Below are 20,442 nucleotides of genomic sequence, written 5' to 3'. Positions count from 1 at the left end.
ACAGTACAGTATAAGTGAAAGAATTCTTTCTAGAATGATACTTTTCTCTTTAAGCCTGCATCATTACATCGTGTTATTTTAGTGTGCAATTTCTAGAATAAATCCCAGATTTGAAAGCCAACAGAGAGTAAATTTGTTATTTAGACAAACATGAGTTTTGAGGATAATCCTTTTTCTTACTGTGACCAGTATATACATACCTAGCTTTCTACATTAGAATAAGTTGTGCTATGGATGAGGAAGTCCAGGCCAATAAGGGAATAATAGGGAGAATACTGCATTACAGCAGTAATGCTTCCTTACCATAACTTGTATCTCAAATATATGTCTATTCCAAGCAGACATTAGAAACCTCAGTTTAAAACCCAAAGGAACACTCAGTGAGAAACATCAGTCTTGGAGATTTCAGTGAAGTATTTAAGGCTTTTGAGCTTGTCAAATAGTGCTTTTTATCCCAGCCAAATAGTCATCATCTTACATCAGTGTGCACATACTACTTCTTGTACATTGGAAGCAATTATTAAGCAATGAAACACTGTAAGTGTTGCCAGCAGTGAGTGCTTTCTATCTCTATATATCCTGTCTCTGTAATGATTCCTACTTCAGTGGGAGAGAATCAGTAGTAGGGCATTGTGATAGGAGATTATTAGCTTTTTAAAAGCCCATTTTCTTAGCTAAGTGCCAAACTAGTGAGTTAAAAAATATGCAGAGTCCTGGGATACCTGGGTGGCTCAGTCAGTTGGGTGTCTGACTCCTGATCTCAGCTCAGGTCTTGATCTTAGGGTTGTGAGTTCAGGCCCCAGGTTGGGTTCTACTAATTAAAAACAACAAACAAACAAACAAACAAAAAAAAATATATATATATAATCCCTAATCTTTTAGAAATTTAATTTCTGAAAAGCAAAAGGCAGAGCAACTAAGTGTGTATATGTGTGGGTGACTTTTTTGCCCACTTATGTCTAAGTTATCAGTAATAAGACTGCAGAATTAAAGATGGGATTTAAGTTTACTTACTGTTTTTTAGGGAACCTATTTGTAAAAAAAAATTTTTCCAGCTTTTTTGAGATATAATTGATATATAACATTGTGTAAGCTTAAGGTCTCCAATAAGCATGATTTCATATACGTATATATTGCAAAATGATTCCTGATGAAATTTATGGACAATGCCTCCAGAAAATTACACCTACATAAAAAATTTTTCATATTGTCTGGGTTTCAAGAAAATTAATAAAACAGGTTTGTTGCTTTATGTAAATAGTTTTATCTGTAAACTAGTTGAATAAACCAAAGTTAATAAGAAAGACTATTCTAATGGATTTGCATTATTTCTAACTCCCATTCCATACCCTAAAGCAAGGCATCTAAATACTCCTCTCTGTAATTGGAGAGATTCCCTAAAAGTTGATTCTTGATTCTTTAACTTGGGCCCTAGGTGAGTTAATTTAAAGAAGGCAGTAATTTGGAAGAGAAGGAGGGATAAGTAGGAGAGATTTAGACCCTTCCATTTTCAAGAAGTGGGGTCCTATAATTAAAATTCCTTAGATTTTTATGTACCTGCCCCAACTTAGGCAATTTTTGCTCTCAGTTGAGGATTGACAGTGATCTGTGTCATTGATAGACTAACATGAATCTAGTGTTCCCATCAATCTCCCATTTTTCTATTTTACTGTCTTCTGAGCCATATTGAAAGGTAGTTCTTAGAACTATGGAAAGCATCTTAGACCACCATCTTAACCTCCAAACTTATGTTTAACCCTAAAGCAGTAGACCAGTTTTTCTAGTTAATCAAAAACCTGTTTGGCAAGCACTTTTTAAAAAATTAGTATTAGAATACTCTCTTGGTGGCAGTTCAATATATATTTTATCACTTCCTGCTACCATTAACCCAGTCATGACAGGCATATTAAAACTGCTTGTATCCTGAGGGTATTTGAGTTTGCAGTCTCTGCTATGGGTTACTGGGAGTTGTTATTTTTTTTTAGGAGGTGCAGAGAAGCACTGGAGGATAAAAGAATGAAATTTTCTTTTACTCTCTCCCTTTAAAACATATGATTTCAGGCAGCCCGGGTGGCTCAGTGGTTTAGTGCCACCTTCGGCCCAGGGCCTGATCCTGGAGACCCAGGATCGAGTCCCATATCAGGCTCCCTGCATGGAGCCTGCTTCTCCCTCTGCCTGTGTCTCAATTTCGCCCCCGCCCCCCAGTCTCTCATGAATAAATAAATAAAATCTTTTAAAAAAATTTAAAAAATTCAACGTACGATTTCAGGGGATTCACAGACTTTCAATAGAGCAGATAGCAGAGGATCTCGGATCAAGAGTTCCTGATTTAGGTCCTTTATTAGCTTCCATATACTACCATTTAGAATATCATTTGTTATTAGCTGCTATAGTTAGCTATACCAGGAGAAAACATGCATGATTAAACAGTTGAAATGTGAAGTTACTTTGTAAAGAAAAGAACTGAGGAGACTTTCCTCAACCAGTAGCTTCTAGGGGATCCCTGGTTGGCTCAGTGGTTTAGCATAGCACCTGCCTTTGGCCCAGGGCACGATCCTCGAGTCCCAGGATTGAGTCCCATGTCGGGCTCCTGGCATGGAGCCTGCTTCTCCCTCCTCCTGTGTCTCTGCCTCTCTCTCTGTCTATCATCAATCAATCAACTGATCTTAAAAACAAAAAACAAAAAACAGTAGCTTCTAGTGGTGTTAGGGAAATATTTGCCATCTCCAGTGCTGTGATCATCACTCTTGCAGCTCTTCCATTACTCTCTCCTTCCTCCATCTCTACCAATCATCATCCCACAGACGCTAGCTCTTTTCTACCACAACTTTATGAGATATATTAAGAATTATCTTGGGCAGCCCCAATGGCCCAATGGTTTATGGCTGCCTTCAGCCCAGGGTGTGATCCTGGAGACCCGGGATCAAGTCCCACGTCAGGCTTCCTGCACGGAATCTGCTTCTCCCTCTGCCTGCCTCTCTCTCTCTCTCTCTCTGTCATAAATAAATAATAAATAAATAAATAAATAAATCTTAAAAAAAAAAGAAGAGATCAACTATAGTACTGTACCCCATCACCTGCACCACTATTACTTTTGTCCATTATTTCTTCAGATTCTTTTGTGTTCTCATACTCCTAATTATTTTTATGTAACTGGATTTAATATTTGAAAATATGTGTAGAAATAACGTGAAGATAGGATGATGATTTTTTTTTTTTCCTCTAGAGAAGATTTGTATTGGCTTCTGCCACGTGGGACCAGTTTGATCCAAGTTCAGAGTTTGTGGTTTCAGATGACATAAGGCAAAATTTCAAGGCCTAGTTTACTTCCGGTTTATCTTTACCCCCAGGGTACAGTTAAGATTTCAGCCCAAAGTGTAGGTTGCTTTACTAGATTTCCCACTCTTGGCAGATCCTAGACTGCAGTTTTGGTTCCCTGACCTCATGAGACAGACAGAAGCACAGCTCAGCTGCGAAATTACTGCTTCCCCTGGTTAAAGTGACCGTTGGTGCTGGACGAGATCTCCATTCTGGATTTTCATCTTCTTTCTGTTCTTATCTTTTGATTTGTCACCACCTTGTTTGGTCTTTAATGTTTTTAAAAACATTTTTAAGGTATATTTTGTTCAGTTTTTATTAGTTATCATAAGCTAGAGGGTTTCCAGTTACTGAAAGGTCTTTGACAACACCATTTCCTTTGGGGTGGGAGGATGGAATTTGAGCATTTATATTTTTAGATTGCATACATATTCTAAAGTGTATAAATAAAAAAATCTTCATTTTTCATTCTGTGCTCTCCATGAAGCTAAATGGAAGCAGACTGTATACTAAAACAGTCTTAGAACTTAACCTCTTTGAATAAACCAGTCTCCTTAAGTTCTGGGAGCAATATAATAAATTGAAATAGTAGTATTAGCCAGGTGATTACTTGAAATATAAAGAAGTTCCCTTTTCAAACAGACTTTTAGAGTTGATTCATGGTCCATCTCTTTGAGCAAGTTGTCTCCTCTTTGGACTTGGGAACTAAAGATTTGTAATTTGCATCAAAATTTTGTAAGTTTTGCCTATTGTGGTTATATGACCCTTGATACTAAATTGTTGAAAAACTTGCCTTTCTGTTCCTGATCTCCAGCAGGCCTCATTTGACCTCTTATCGTTAGTTTGGAAAGGAAAATGTCTACTTTATTGAGCCACAAATCTCAAATATATTTCATAGATCATTGAGATAAGTTCAGCATTACTATGTTTTCTGCTTTTATCTTAACTTCTATAGTAGCCATAAAAGTTCAATTATAAATGTGAGTAGATGAAACTGATGTTTCTGTTGTTGCCAGAAAAAAAAAATTGAATAGGAAATAGGAGTCATCATGCAAAATGATGAGAGATTTTCTTTTCATGTTTAAAGAGGATCATGAGACATAAGCTTACTACAGTCTGGCTTTCTATTTCTTGGCTCTGTTGCAAATCAATTTAGAAGGAATGTTCTTACCTGATGGTTAATGTTTGATTAAAACATTGAATTTCAAAAGCCACACAAGACATTTTTGTGTTTTACCACAAAATGACTAGTGTATTTATTAAAGAGTTAATCTTCTGTTAATCCATGTATATCATCTTTGGCTACTATAGAAATGAAGGTTATCCTTAAAATCTAAAGGTATTATTTTTTTTATACAAGTAATTTTTCTATTTATAAGTCTTAAAGAACATTGGTTAGAATTCATTTGTGTACAAGTAAAACTTCCATTATAGTCAAGGGCACAAAATACAGATTTTTTTTTTCTGGTAACTTAACAGAACAATGATATTATTTTTCTTAGTTAAAATTCTATGCAATGAGTTCTCTCATACATCAGATGCCTTATCTTTCCCTAACCAAGTGACATTTTTTATTATGACAGAGAAGATATGCTGTTTGCCCTAGAGAAAAGGGTTAAGCTGTAGGTGAATCATCATGGCATTTTTCCAGTGAAAGCTTTTAATTATTTACTTATTAATATTTTGTTTATTTATTCATGAGAGACACAGAGAGAGATAGGGGCAGAGACACAGGCAGAGGGAGAAGCAGGCTTCATGCAGGAAGCCTGATGTGGGACTCGATCCCAGGTCCCCAGGATCACACCCCAGGCCAGAGGTGGCACTAAACTACCAGGCCACCAGGGCTGCCCAAATGAAAGCTTTTAAATGATTAATCCTCCATCATTTCTTCTCAGGTATCCAACCGAGAAAAAATAAGCACTAAAATTATCAAAAACACCCATCTGGGGGGGATCCCTGGGTGGCTCAGCAGTTTAGCGCCTGCCTTCAGCCTGGGGCGTGATCCTGGAGACCCGGAATCAAATCCCAAGTCAGGTTCCTTGCATGAGCCTGCTTCTCCCTCTGCCTGTGTCTCTGCCCCCACCCCCCGCCATGAATAAATAAATAAAATCTTAAAAAAAAATCCATCTGAACGATTTAATATATTTTCTTCCTTATGCTTACAACTAAATCCACAGTGCTTAGTGTAGTGACTAGTAAGTACATAGTAGATGTTTATTTGGTGTGTGTTGAATGAATGAGATGAACCCAAAACATCAGGTAAAATGAAGCAATTGAGTACATTATAAATATATGTAAATGACATTGATTTCTGTCTACTAAGAATCTATCTTTTCACTTTCTAATTTACTACAGAGGGGTTCACAAGCTTGAAGAACTGGAGCTATATAATAAAACTGGAGCTCCGTTTTGGGAGAATGTGGCAGAGCCTCCATGCCGACTTCAGCACTTACTGTGACAAATAACAGCCCTGATTTTAACAGCCACGCATTTTCCAATATTCATTAGAAAAGGAAAAAGTTTAGGTAATCATTTAAGAACTAAGAATTGAAAATATAACCAGGTTTGCTTTGGCACTTGGGCCAAGCTAATCATAGGTTTTAGAACGCTGTTGGAAAGAAAGAATGGGTTTCTTTATTTGATTAAATGTGGTACAAATTTCTGAGTTTTGAAATAGATGAGAGCAAGCAGTTTATAATTAGCAGATCATAAAGGAAAATGTAAACAGCTTGATGTGAAAATGCTAAGAGAATGCAGGGAATTAAGAGAGTCTATACACTGAGACTGTGTAGCCTGCCATGTTAGGGATGTAGATTAGGGGTTTAGATTCATTGGCTATTAGACACTCATTTTTTGACACAGCTTTAGTCATTGTCTAACCCCTCTGTGGTTTGCCTACTTTAAATAAAAGACACTTTTTTTGCAAATTTAAAGTGTAAACCATCTCTGAAAGGAAAATTGGTGTCATCAAGGAAAATACACCAAAATGTTCAGCACTTGCTTTTTTTTACAGCATCCTATTTCTTGCCTTCATTGTATTTCTCACATAGTTTAATTTACTATGATTTAATTGATTGATTAATTTTCTGTTTTCCTCTATGAGATTATAACCTCCTTAAGAATAGGGGCTGTGCCCCTTGTTCATAAATGTACGTGTAACACCTGACACAGTGCCGGACACACAGAAAATACTTAGTAAATATTTATTGAGTTAATGAATGTTTTCCTATATTGTCTATCATCAGGACACTATTAAAGATAAAAGTAAATAAAATAACCATATAAACAGTTTGTATTCAGCAATCATGTATTTCCTGACAAAATAATGAGGTGATTGAGAATACAAACTCGGGAGCCAGACAGCCTGGATTTCACTATTAACTCTGTCACTGACCTAACTGTAACCATGGGCAAGCAAGAACTTAATCTCCATGGGCCTCTCTTTTACTAACTGTAGGGTAGGGAACATGTGAAGATTAAGTGATTTAATACATGTAAAGCACTTAGAAAAAAGTACTAGACACTAACATCCCAATAAGTGTTAGTTATTGTTGTTATTACTACTAGTACTACTATCAGTATTATTATTCTAGAAATAAATTTAAAACACCCTTTTAGAATAACATTAAATATACTGCATTTAATCTGTTTTGAACTTAGAGCTCTGTATTTGAACTGGTAAGTTATATAGAATTTGAATTTGAAAATTGCTCCCTCTGCTCTTTTTCCTTAACTCTTCTGTTACAAAAAAAAAAAAAAAAAAAAAAACCAGCCTCATCTATTATAAGAATTTTGAGTATAGCCTCCTCCAAGAGGTATCTTCTCTCCTTTTCCTTCCTCCACCCTTCTAAGACAAGTTTAATTGTTTTCTTTCTCTGTGGCCTCCAGCACTTCCTTTATTTATAAAATATTTCTTGTTTTCATTGGCTTCTCTCTACCTACCTGTATGTCATTGATCTGCTTTAAGTTGATGAGTGGTATAAGAGGAGTGGCCAAGTAATTTTTAATTTTATACTAAATTTTAAAATACAGCATTGTTTCTTTTTTCATAATTTTAGACTTCTTTCTTGGAGGGAAAAACCAGATTATTGTGAATATTGTTTCATTCTCAAACCCAGTGTCCTTAATACATTTTATGTAATTTTTAAAAATTAAACTATAAGTACAGAAAGGTGCACAAGTCATAATTGCATAGTCTTGATGAAATTCTGTGACACGGACACACCCATATAGCACCCCATATAGAACACACCCATAACACACCTATTACCCAAATCAAGATATAGAACATTACCAGCACTTTAGAAGTTTTCCTCATGCTTCCCCTGCATCATTATCCACTCTATATAAGTATAACTACTATTATGAGTACCATTCTGTTATTTCCTTTCTCAATTTTCACACTTAGTACAAATGAAATCACTTAGTATGTATTCTTTTGAATCTCTCTTCTTTTATTCAATAGCATATTTATGAGATTGTCTTTTATTGCCGTCATATTTTATTGTATATCTACTATTGATGGACATTTTCAATTTTGCCTATTATGAACAATTCTACTAGGAGTATTTGCTACACCTTTGTATATTTTCCTTTTGTTATATACCTAGCAGTGGATATGCTAGAGTTTCAGTATGTTCGGCTTAAAATTTTTCCCAAATTCAGTGCTACCAATTTACATTTCTACCAGTATAGCAGTATCTAAGTATTTTTTTTACCCTGTATTATTCAGGGTTTGTTTATTTTGTGTGCTATTCTGTGCTATACATATGTAGTAGTATCTCACTGTGATTTTGGTCTTCATCTTCCAGTAATGTTGAACCAGCTTTTCATATGCTTATTGGACATTTGGACATCCTCTTGTAAATTCTTATATAGATTTTTTTTTTGTTCATCTTTTGATGAAATTGTCTTTATTTTTCTTGTTGTTTGTATGGGTTCTCTATATATTCTATAAAGAAATCCTTTGTTGAGTATATGAATTAAAGATATCTTTTCCTGGGACACCTGGATAGCTCAGCAGTTGAGCCTCTGCCTTTAGCCCAGGGTGATCCTGGAGTCTGGGGATCGAGTCCCACATTGGGCTTCCTGCTTGGAGCCTGCTTCTCCCTCTGCCTCATGAATAAAGAGACACAGAGAGACAGAGAGGCAGAGACACAGGCAGAGGGAGAAGCAGGCTCCATGCAGGGAGCCCAACGCGGGACCCGATCCCGGATCTCCGGGCTCAGGCCCCAGGTCGAAGGCAGCGCCAAACCGCTGAGCCACCCAGACTGCCCTAAATAAAATCTTAAAAAAAAAAAAAAAAAAAAAAATATATATGTATATAATCTTTTCCCACCTTATGGCTTACCTTTTTACCATCTTAATGCTGTCTTTAGTGAACAGAAGTTTTTCTTATTAATAAACCACTAAAAACCAATCTTCTTTTGTGGCTAAGTGCCTTTTGTGTCCTGTTTAAGAAATCTTTGCCTAGTCCTAAGTCATGCAGATATTCTATTAGTTTATCTTCCAGGAAATTTATTGTTTTACCTTTCATATTTGGTTCTGTAATCCATATGGAATTGATTTTTGTATATGGTATGAGGTAGGAGCAGGTTTTATTTTTATTCATACATTGATCCATCATCAATTTTTGAAAATACCATCCTATGACTCAAATATGGCAGTGGCTCACCCATGGCCAAAATCAGATGAATTATATGTGTATAGATATGCTTCTCAGTTCTTTATTCTGTTCCATTGGTCTTTTTATTTATGCTTGTGTCAGTCATACTGTCTTAAGTGCTTTAGCATTATATTAAATTAAATTAATTATATTAAGTAAGAGAAGTCATTCTTCTATAAGTTTTCTTTACTATTCCTGGACCTTTCCATTACCATGTAAATTTTAGTTCTTATGGTGCTGTACTCTTCTTTCAGTGTTCTGGGAGCAAAGCCTAATACATAAATACACTCCTCTCAAATAGCCAAGATAAAATAAGAGCTGTAAATTTAAATAGTTTTAATCTCCAGAGAATATATGAAGGTTGTATGATTTATTTTGTGTAAAATAGTCTTAGAGTGATCATCTCGTTTTGTTTATCATACTCCAAATTCATCATTATTAAAGAAGTCACAGTAGAATTCCACTCAAGGAAAGTACTATCTTTGTTTAGGGATATACCTTAATGGTGTGTTTGGTTATAAAAATGACATCCTTTTCATGTTGCCTGAATGATCATGGATGAGACAAAAAATGGGTAAAACATTTGGTACAAAGATTGAAGAGGAATTTTTTTAAAAGATTTTATTTATCTATTTGAGAGTGAGAGAGCATGACCACAGGGGAGGGACAGAGGGAAAGGGAGAGGGAGAAGTAGACATCCCACTGAGCGTGTAGCCCACCCCAGGGTTTGATCCCAGGACCCCAAGAGCATGACCTGAGCCGAAGTTAGACTTAACCCAACTGAGCTATCCAGGTGCCCCAAGAGGCATTTTGACAGCAAATATTTGATATGAGGATTTAAGAGGAATTTTGAGAATTACAAGAGCAGGTACCCTAGGTGGGGGAGGGGGAGCAGAATTGAGTAGTGCAGAAAACAAACCCCACACTCAGGAAGGAAACAATCTAAAGACTAAAAATTCAATATGAGCCAGAAATTAAAGTAATTCTAGGAATCCTCAGAAATAACAGATTGAGGGTACCTGGGTGGCTCCATCAGTTGAGCGCCTGCCTTAGCCTCAGCCTTAACCTTAGCCTTAGCCTTAGTAGGTCGTGATCTGAGGTCCTTGGATTGAGCCCCATGTTGGGCTCCCTGCTCATCGGGGAATCTAGTTCTCCCTCTGCCTCTGCCCCTCCCCCTGCTCTTTCTCTTTCTATTTCTCTCTCTCTCCAAAAAAAAAAAAAAAAAAACGAAGAAGAAGAAGAACAAATAAGAATATATACAGTTTGACAGATTTTAAGGGTAAAGTGATTTTAGCTATTTCAGGGTTTCTCAGCTTCAGTACTGTTGACTCTTGAGGCTAACTAATCATTCGTTAGGGCGAGCTCTTTTGTATAATGTAGTATGTTTAGCAGAATTCCTGGTCTGTATCTACTAGAGCTTATGTTCACATAAAACATTGTACGTCAATGTTTGTAGTAGTTTTATTCAAAATACCCAGAAACTGGAAACAACCCAAATGTCCTTCAGCAGGTGAATGGTTAAACAAAATGTGGTACATCTATGCAACATATTACTACTTCCCAGAAATAAAAAGGAACAAATTTTGAAACAGGCAACAATTTGAATGGATCTTAAAAGCATTATGCTGAATTTTTTAAAAGCCAATCTCAAAAGATTGCATACTATATAATTTTTTATGTATGATATTCTCAAAAATCACAAAATGGCTTACAGGACTCAGGAAGGCACTTCAGTATTACCAGTTTATCAAAGAGATTTCTTTTCTTTTCTTTTCTTTTCTTTTCTTTTCTTTTCTTTTCTTTTCTTTTCTTTTCTTTTCTTTTCTTTTCTTTTCTTTTTTCTTTTCTTAAGTAAGCTCCATGCTTAGCATGGAGCCCAACATGGGGCTTGAACTCATGACCTTGAGATTAAGACTTGAGCTGAGGTCAAGAGTCAGACGCTAAATCAACTGAGTCACCCAGGCAACCCTTATAAGGGATATCTTTAATGATACAAATGAACATTTAGATAAAGAGGTATGTAAGGGGAGGTCCAGAAAAGTCTTGAGCACAGAGATTTGGGTTCTTGTGGAATTTAGATGCACCATCCTCCCAGTATGTGGATATGTTCATCAACCTAGAAGCTCTCCAAATCTCAATCCATGAAAATATTAAACATGTCCATTATGTAGACATGATTGATTAATCATTGACCATGATCGATTTATTCAGTCTTAAGCCCCTTTCCCCTCCCTGTAGGTTGGGAGGGTAGGCGTTGAAAGTTCTAACCCTATAACTACATGGTTGGTTCCTCTGGCAACGAGCCGCCATCCTGCAGCTGTTTAATGACCCACTACGAGTCACCACAGAAGGGCATATGGAAAAGAAAAGATGCTTCTCAAAAAAAAAAAAAAAAAGAAAAGATGCTTCTCTGACTACTGTCACTCAGCCAATTCCAATAGTTTAGGAGCTTAGTTCCAACAACTGGGAACAAGGACCAAATATGTATTTGTTATATCACAATATCATATATAAACAATGGCTTATAAGAAGTTGTCTTTTATTTAGACCTATTTATAATATTACTTTCCAGTGAGGGAGCCATATAACATACTAATTGGGAGCATTGATTCTGGAGTCAGGGAGCCTGGGTTGTAAACATGGCTCTACCATTTATTGCTTGTGACTTAATTTCTCTGTGCCTAAATTTTCTCATCTGTAAAATGAGGATAGCAATACCTATTTCATAAAGTTGTTATAGAGACTGAATAAGTTAATATTTGTAAAAGTGTTCAGTGATTTGTATACAATAAACACCATGTTAAATGAATCATATAATCTGTCTTATTTTCCATATAGATTATAAACTTTTTAAAGTCAATGACTATACATCCTTCATATTATATAAATCCTCATGGTACCTAGTGTTAATGTGTACATAGAAAAATTTGATAATTATCAGAATACCTTCTTAGAAAAAAACAAAATGGAGCCCCAGAATATATAGAGGTCAGGAATCTACGTTAAGAAGAATTTGGAAAAGCTTAGCTAGTTTAATCTTTAGAAAGGGAAAGGGTAATTCATCAGTTTGAATGTAGCAGTTACCTTTTTATTTTATCAAGGAATAAGAAGCTTTCATTCTTAGGGAGGGCAGGAGGGCAGCACGGACTATATAAACTTAAATATTTGTAAATAAAAATAACATCGATTCTATTATATCTGTTCTATGGCAAGAAATCTATTTTTGTTGACTTAGAAAGGAAGTAGGGAAGAGAAAATAGAACCTATTTTTCAACTCTTGACATAAATTCAGTGAAAGTTCTATATAGATTTTCCACAGATAGAACACTTGAGTTCAATAATAGTATATAAAAATACACATATAATCCATTCCTCTGACCCCAGCTTATAACTTTAGTAGAGAAGCTAAGATAAATGTAAACTGGATAATAACCATGTAAATCATACTTTCTTGCCATATGGAGTGGTTTAATGTATAAGACTGAATATCCTAAAAAATTAAGAAACTGTTATATTTTGGCATTGAACCAGATGACATTATAGCTAATGCTTGCTGCATTGAAAGGATATGTCTCACTGAGAAAAAAAAAAATTTTTTTTTTGTAATGTCCTATGGGATCTGTGCTACCTAGATTGTTATAAAGTCGGACTAACAAAATCTGAAAAAATGTTGACCATGAATCAAATTAGTTTAAGCAGATAGTTTAAATAAATTATTTATACATCACATTTAGAGTAGATCATCTTGCATTCCCTGGCTCCTTTTTGTATGATTTCTGTAAATTCTCTATTTGTATTTATCTTAGCCAAAAGGCCAAAAAATGATTATAAATTCTCTACTTGGAAATAAGTTTCTCTTGAGGGTGAGTCCAAGTAAAAACCTCATACTGACTTTGTTTAGCATCCCTCAGTCAAAAGGTTTTAAAAGAGTAATTCCTATAATTGGTAACCATTGAAAAATAGCCTAAATAGAGAACCTGAAAAGCAAATTATATGGAAAGAATGTAGCAGTCTGGAAGCAGAGTATTAAAATGAATACCAGTGATCAGGCATTTGGGGGAGAGGGATCTAAATTTCAGGGCAAAAATGAACCTTAATGGAGTTTCTTTTTGGGGTTTTTTAAATATTCTAGTATTAGAAAGTGATGGTAGAGTACACCTAGGGGGCTCGGTCGGTTTAGTGTTTGCCTTTGGCTCAGGTCCTGATCCTGGAGTCCTGGGATCAAGCCCTGCTTCCGGCTCCCTGCTTGGCGAAGAGCCTGCTTCTCTCTTTCCCTCTGCCATTCCGCCTGCTTGTATTCTCTGGCACTCTCTCTCTGTCAAATAAATAAATAAAATCTTAAAAAAAAAAGTGAGGGTGGTTGTATAACCTTATGAATATACGAAAAGCCATGGAATTATACATTTTTAAGAGGATAGAGTTTATGGTATATGAATTATATAGCAATTTAAAAAAATGACCATGGGGGGCCTGATGGCTCAGGTTTAAGTGTCTGACTCATCATTTCAGCTCAGGTCATGATCTCATGGGTCCTGGGATCTAGCCCTGCATCAGGCTCCCAGCTCAGCAGGAAGACTGCTTGAGATTCTCTCCTTCTGCCTCACCCCAACTCACACCCGTGCACTCTCTCTCCCTCTCTTAAAAATAAAATAAAATAACCCTGACTGTGGGAAAAGTGCTAGTCCAGCTCCTGTGGCATGAGATAGGATTCCAATGAGGGAGAGTAGAGCAGGGCAGCAATGAACAGCGGTGACATTTGTATGTGAAGGGGGAACAGATTAAGCAAGGACATTGAGAGCCAGATTTCTCACTATTGGAGTGCAAATTTACAACTTTGGAAAAAAAAAACCCTAGAATTTACCTTATGGAATTGAATTGGAATTGAATTGAATTGGACTTCCAATTGGAATTGAATTGGAAGTCCCCAGGAACTTTTGGGGAGTGTATTTATATACAGATTTATAAGTGAAAATGAATATAAAGATGTGTGAATGTACGTATATATACATGTATGTATGTATGTGCATGATTATACTGCCTATATCTGTCCAAGTGGATCTGGAGGATGGTGGCATCCTAATTGCCATGAGTATACCTGATATTCTATATGCCTTTCTCCACCAAAAAGAACCAGGGCTTCTTGGAAAAGCATCTGATTCTAGAGCTAGGACAGGGAAAGTAAAAAATGAGCTTGGAACATCTTGTACCAGAAAGAAAAATAATGCTCAGAAAATGACACGGATTTGTTAAAGGTTACAAGAGCCAAATTCAAAGGGCTTCCCCTGTCCAAATCTGGGACAATTGGAGCAACAAAACAAATAATGAGAGTAACAGATTATAGCTTATTAGTAGATAGGAATTGTTTGGTTCAGATAAATAGGTAAGGAAAAGAAACTAAACTGTAGAAAGAGTGATGGGTTTAGAAAAATCACTACATGACAAGCATGGTAGTAATTAATTTAACCAAGAAACATTAGTGAATGCTAAAAAATAGTGGGCAAAAAGTCATTGAAAGATTCAGACTGATACTTTTACACCAGTTCATACTATCATTATTAATAATACCTAACAGAAACAACCCCAGATGTCCAACATCAGTTGAATAACCTATGGTAGTATACATACAGTGGAATATTATTTATTAATAAAAAGGAGTGAAGTTCTGATACATGCTACAACATGGATGATCCTTGAAAACATGCAAATTCAGATAAGCAAGACGTAAAAGGACAAATATTGTGTGGTTCCACTTATGTGGTACTGAGAATAGGCAAATTCATAGAGACAGGAAGTGGGATAGAGGTTAGCTGGGGGGCTAGTAAGAGGATGGAATGGGGAGTTTTTATTTAATGGTGCTGTTTCTTTGAGGGAGGATGAAAAATTCTAGAAATGGACAGTGGCAGTGGCTGTACAACACTGTGAATGAACTTAATGCCACTGAACTGTACATGTAAGATTAGTTAAAATGGAAAATCTTGGTAAGTATATTTTATTGCAAAAAATATTTTTTAATTTAAAAATATATTGAGAAGTGAGATGTATTTGCATGGATGCAAAATGTCCCCCCACAAAATACTTATTCATTACAAAGAGAAAAATATAATTTTGGAGTGGCAACATCTAGCAAACACTACTTTAACCAAGTGAGGAAAGTTAACACAGTATTATAAATATAATATATAAATATGTCACTTGTAGGACATACATACTAACTAGGGATAACAGGACATGTCTATACCTTCAAATGGTTAAGAAAAAAATATTTTTTGTATTATTGAAACTTTCTTATAAGCTTGAACTGATTTCAAAATCTATTGAAAAAAAAGATTACATAAATTGTAAGAGGAAAGAAAAAGAAAATAAAAGAACCTGAATGAAGGTGGGGATTGTGGCAGGAACTAGATCCCAAGACTAGGACTGAATTGGAAGCCTAACTGCCAAAGAATTGGAAACTTCTATTCAGTAAGTTACAAACACTCTATCAAACTCAGGTTTTAAGTAGATACATTAAGGATAATCCGAGAAAATATATCAGTTATAATACACCAAAGTGGGAAAAATCAGTGTCTAGGCAGGGACCTTGTAATTTTGGATTTAAAATGAAAACAAAGGGAATGACCAAATTGAATGTAAGAATAGTTGCAGAATGAAGCCATTTTGTTTTGAAAGATTCATGTGTTTCAATGTCTGCCTGTTATAGGTGATGCTGAACAGGAACTTGGTCCCCCTCCATCTGTAGATGAGGCAGCAAACACACTCATGACTCGTCTGGGTTTCCTCCTTGGAGAGAAAGTCACGGAAGTTCAGCCAGGTGACCAATACAACATGGAAGTACAGGATGAAAATCAGGTAAACTGCATGCTGGCACCTGTGAAACATGGAATAAATCAGCCTATTATACCAGGAAAAATGTTGCAGGTTGTGTGTAGGTGTTTTTCCCAATTGTTGAATGACTTTGAGCCCTAAAGATATAGCTTAATTTTCCATAATCTCTGTATTTCTTTAGTTTATGAAACACCTTTTAGTTTCAGTCTTAGATTTAAAAAGCCACTTTAAAGGTTTGATTCATTTATGGAGTGAATGAGGAAATAAATAAGTGTAAAGCCAAGAAACAATTGACATTTTAATATGAACACTACATCCAGAAATTATGTAGAATACACTTCATTTTCAGGTACATATGGATTATTTACCAAACTGACAATATGCTGAGCAGGTCTCAGCAAATTTTGGATTACAGTTGCTGTGATAATAGTAGAATTAATCAATTACAAAATAATAACCTTGAAGACGGTAGCTAAAAGACAATTTAGAAAATCCCCTAAATGTTTGACTATTAATATACTTTCAAATAGCATTTCAGTCAAAGAAGAAACCACAAGAAATTAGAAAATATTTTAAACTGAAATAATAACAAAATATAACAAAATATAACTACATATTTATAGTATATAAAACTTGTTAAAGATGTGCTCAAAAATTTTAGTTTTGAATTATATATATTAGAAAGTGAAAATCTGAAAAATTAAGAATCCAAATATTCATGTCAGAAAGTTAAAAAGTATCAGCAATTTGAAAAAAAATTTATTTCATAGATTTTTTTTTCTTTTGACTATTATTTAGTTTAAATGTACCAAAGGAAGTAGACTCAGATTCATTTGTGTGGTCTTAATTTTTAAAATGTATGTCCTGTAGTGAATCGTTTTATTCTACAAGATGACAAATTGATTTCATCTTATATATTCTTAACAAATATTTGTGAAGAGTCTATGTCATATGTTTTGTCATAAAATCATAGTCATCAAGGATTATTCAGATATATTTATAGATCATATGTTCAGGTGTTCCGGAGCTCTCTCCTCACTTCTCTGTTTATGTCCTCATTCCCTCAGTCATTGGTTTTGCTGGCTGCACATTATAATCACCTGGACAGTTTTTATAAAATTCAGATGCCTGGAGAGTCTAATCATACTGAAATTCCTCCATTTTTTTTTCTCTCTTAACTCCTGAATTACTCTAACCCTGCCTTTCCCCTTAACTCCTGTGTATTTCTGGCTACCTGTATTCCCTTTTCTACCTGTGTGTCCAAGATACAGCTCACACTTAAAATGTCAAAAACTGAACTCTTAGAGTTTTTCCCAGAACCTGCTCCTTCTGCAGTGTTTTCTGAGTAGGTTCTATTACCTGTACGCTTAGGACAAAAGCATTGGAACCATTCTTGAGTGTTTATGTCATATTACACACTCACTTCTTTCAGCAAATCATGTAGGCTTTGTCTGCTCAGTAAATATTTACTGAATGAATAAACAGCCTCCTAATATGTCTCTGCTCCCCTATAGTCTGTTCACACAAGAGCCACAGTGATCCTTGTAAAATGTGAATCTGATCCTTTTCCTTCTGGGCTCTCAATCTTCCACTGTTTTCCCATCACATTTAGAATTAAATCTAAAATCTTCAGCATGGTCAGAAGGGCACAACCTGATCTGACCCCTTGCTTTTACCTTTCCTACACTGCCCATCCCTTCTCCCTTTCAGGCAGAGAGTCATTCCTCTGACACAGAGCATTCCCTTAATACTGGAAAGTGCTTCCCCCATAACTCACTTGCTCATTTCATTCAGTGCTCTGCTCAGATGTTACCTCTTCAGGCAAGCCTTCCTTAACTATTTTTGGTAGCACCTGCCCATCACAATACCCCCTTATCCTACTACTTTATTTTCTTTTGAGTTCTTAATCATGACTATATTATCTTCCATATTTAGTTGTGGGTTTTTGTTTTGTTTTATTTTGTTTTATTGTCTGTATCATACAAGAGTGTAAGGTTCATGATGGTAGGGATTGATGGTTTTGTTAATCAGTTTATATTATAACTCTTTTTTAAGACTTTATTTATTTATTTGAGACAGAGAGCAAGAGTCTGAGAGAGCACAAGTAGGGGCTAGGAGCACAGGGAGAGGTAGAGAGAAAAGCAGACTCCTTGCTGAGCAGGGAGCCTGATGCTGGGCTCGATCCCAGGATCCTAGGATCATGACCTGAGCTGAAGGCAGACACTTAGCCAACTGAGACACCCAGGCCCTCTATACAGTTTATATTGTAATAGTGTTGGCATGCTATGCCCTGTGAATAAAAAATGGGAATGATATCTATTAAGGGCTTTTTTGATATTGTTATAAGTAAAATATCCATTTTTATTTTATTTATTACTTCTTTCTTGGTATACATGTCAAGTTAAAATGTGACTGTTCTAATAATGACCAAGGAATGTGATGCTACAGTATGAGTATTTACCAAGGATCCTCTTGTTTCTAATAATAGAAAACTCACATTTGTGGTGAGCATAGCATAACATAAACTTGTTGGAATCACTGTTATACATCTGAAGCTATGTGACATTGTGTGTCAACTATACTTCAATTAAAAAAAGAAAGAAAGAAAAAAGAAAAGCCCCTGAACCCGGAAATAGGAAATCTGTGTCCTGGTTCCAACTCTACCATCTATGATTTTTTAAGTTCAGACATGTCACTTAACCTTTTTGAACTTTAGGTTTTTCATAGGTAATAACAGCTGACATTTAAATGCATTTACTAACATGCTAATCATTGTACTAGTTGCTTTATTTGCACTATTTTGTGTAAGCTTCCTTACAACTCAATGTGGTAAGGTCCACTGATATTCCACATTTCAGATAAAAATGTGGAAACACACTACTACAAAATGATGGAATAGTATTCAAATACAGGCAGTCTGCTTTTTACAACCTCTATTCTTTACAACTACACCATACTGTTTCAGGGTAATATGAAATAATAATACCTGACAGGATTGTTGTGTGGATCAAATTAAAGGATGAATATGAAATTACTTTGTAAGCTATAAAATGCTATATAAACAAAAGATATAAAATACTATGCAGTATAATTAGTGTATAAATATAGGCAGGAACTATGATTTGAGGAAATTATTTTATAAGTTTCATTCTTTAGGGCAATTTTCATATTCACATTTCTTAACGAGGGAAATAATATTCATTTTGCCTTATACTTGGTTGATAAGGAATAAATGAAATAGTATATTAAATCTTTTAAACTGTAAAGCATTGAACAGATGTAAAATATTAACATGATAGCCTTCTTGGAATATAGTATACCACGAAACTATCTTGGAGTCACAGGAGGAAGTGACTAAATTGATCATTGGAATTTCTGGTCATAGGAAGGTTATTAAAAATTAGGAGGTCATGTTCATTTGGTGACTTTCCTCCGAGCTAAACAGCATGCTAACAAAGATAGATTGCTTTGTTTAGGAAGACCTGAATAGTAATGGCATCCTCAGAATTATACTAGAAAGGACAGAATCCAGCACAGACAAGTCAGTGTGTATCATTTTTTGCAAAAGACAAAGTCCTGAAGGTGATAGTCAACCACTGTATTTCCTTCACTTAGTTTCTGGAGTAGGAGGATGTAGTTTAGGAATTTCTTGCATCAAGTTTTTACCTTGTACATATGTAGAACCTTTAAGAAACCAGACTGGGAGTTTGTGATCCTTCCAGAGAACACAATGAAAAAACCACTGAAAGGTTTTATGAGTGGAGTAGTTTACTTAGATGTCCATTTTAGCTTAAAGCATGGAGAACAGTTAAGGTTGTCTTTCTGTGCCTAGAAAAGATTTCTATATCTCATTAGCTAGCCTCTTTAAATAAATATGAAACCTACTTTTTAATTCATAACTCATGAACAAATATCTACTTTCTAAATGGTTTAATCTTTAAGCTTTGCTTTCACAGTTAAAGCTTTTTTTTTTTTTTAACAGTTAAAGCTTTTAAAGCATACATTCTGTGATACAAGCTTTATTTTATAGAAAACAACTTGTAGTAAAAGTAGTTAAGTGTTGTTTAGGCTTAACCTCAACAGTGGCTGTATTATGTATATAATACAGTTTCCTTTCTCAAAGAACAGACTGAGAATCTTGTCTAAAAATGGAAATAAGTTGCTGTGGAAGTAATAGATTCATACCAAAATGGAACTTTTTCAATATAGAATGACTATAGATATATTCAATGTAAAAAAAACCAACAAACCCTAGTATAGTTCGTTTCATCTACCCACATATTTTTTAAACTGAGAGTGAGGAGGTTAAAAATTGCCATGTTAGATTCTAACTAGGGAGAATTCTAATTCAGTAAGTTTGGGGTGTGGGGCTCTGTAACTGTCAATTTCATTGGGGAGCTTACTTTTTACATTCTACAGGTGATTCTGCTGCATGCCCAATTAAAACTCATTGCTCTGGTAGGCCAACATCATTTTATAAAAATAGAGGACATTACAAAGAAATTGAAACTCTTTCCCCCTCTGGAGAAAAATTACATAGTAGAAGAGAAATGACATAGATCTGAGGGCTTATGGTATGACTAACAAAAATCAGTTCCTGATATTATTAATATTGTTGAAAAGATTTGCTTGGT

At 35.3% G+C, this 20,442-nt stretch overlaps 1 protein-coding gene across 9 annotated transcripts in view; it reads left to right on the top strand.

Moving 5' to 3' along the window:
• Positions 1 to 20,442, top strand: part of TANC2 (tetratricopeptide repeat, ankyrin repeat and coiled-coil containing 2) — a 369,540-nt gene that overhangs the window by 203,525 nt on the left and 145,573 nt on the right. For all 9 annotated transcript variants that reach the window (XM_038546935.1, XM_038546931.1, XM_038546938.1 and 6 more), the window contains one exon: positions 15,684 to 15,832. In XM_038546935.1, coding sequence (XP_038402863.1) covers positions 15,684 to 15,832 — 149 coding nt within the window. The remainder of the gene's footprint in view (positions 1 to 15,683; positions 15,833 to 20,442) is intronic.

Source organism: Canis lupus, chromosome 9, assembly GCF_011100685.1.
Source record: "Canis lupus familiaris isolate Mischka breed German Shepherd chromosome 9, alternate assembly UU_Cfam_GSD_1.0, whole genome shotgun sequence".
NCBI lineage: Eukaryota > Metazoa > Chordata > Mammalia > Carnivora > Canidae > Canis > Canis lupus.
This window is presented reverse-complemented; position numbering and strand designations above follow the sequence as displayed.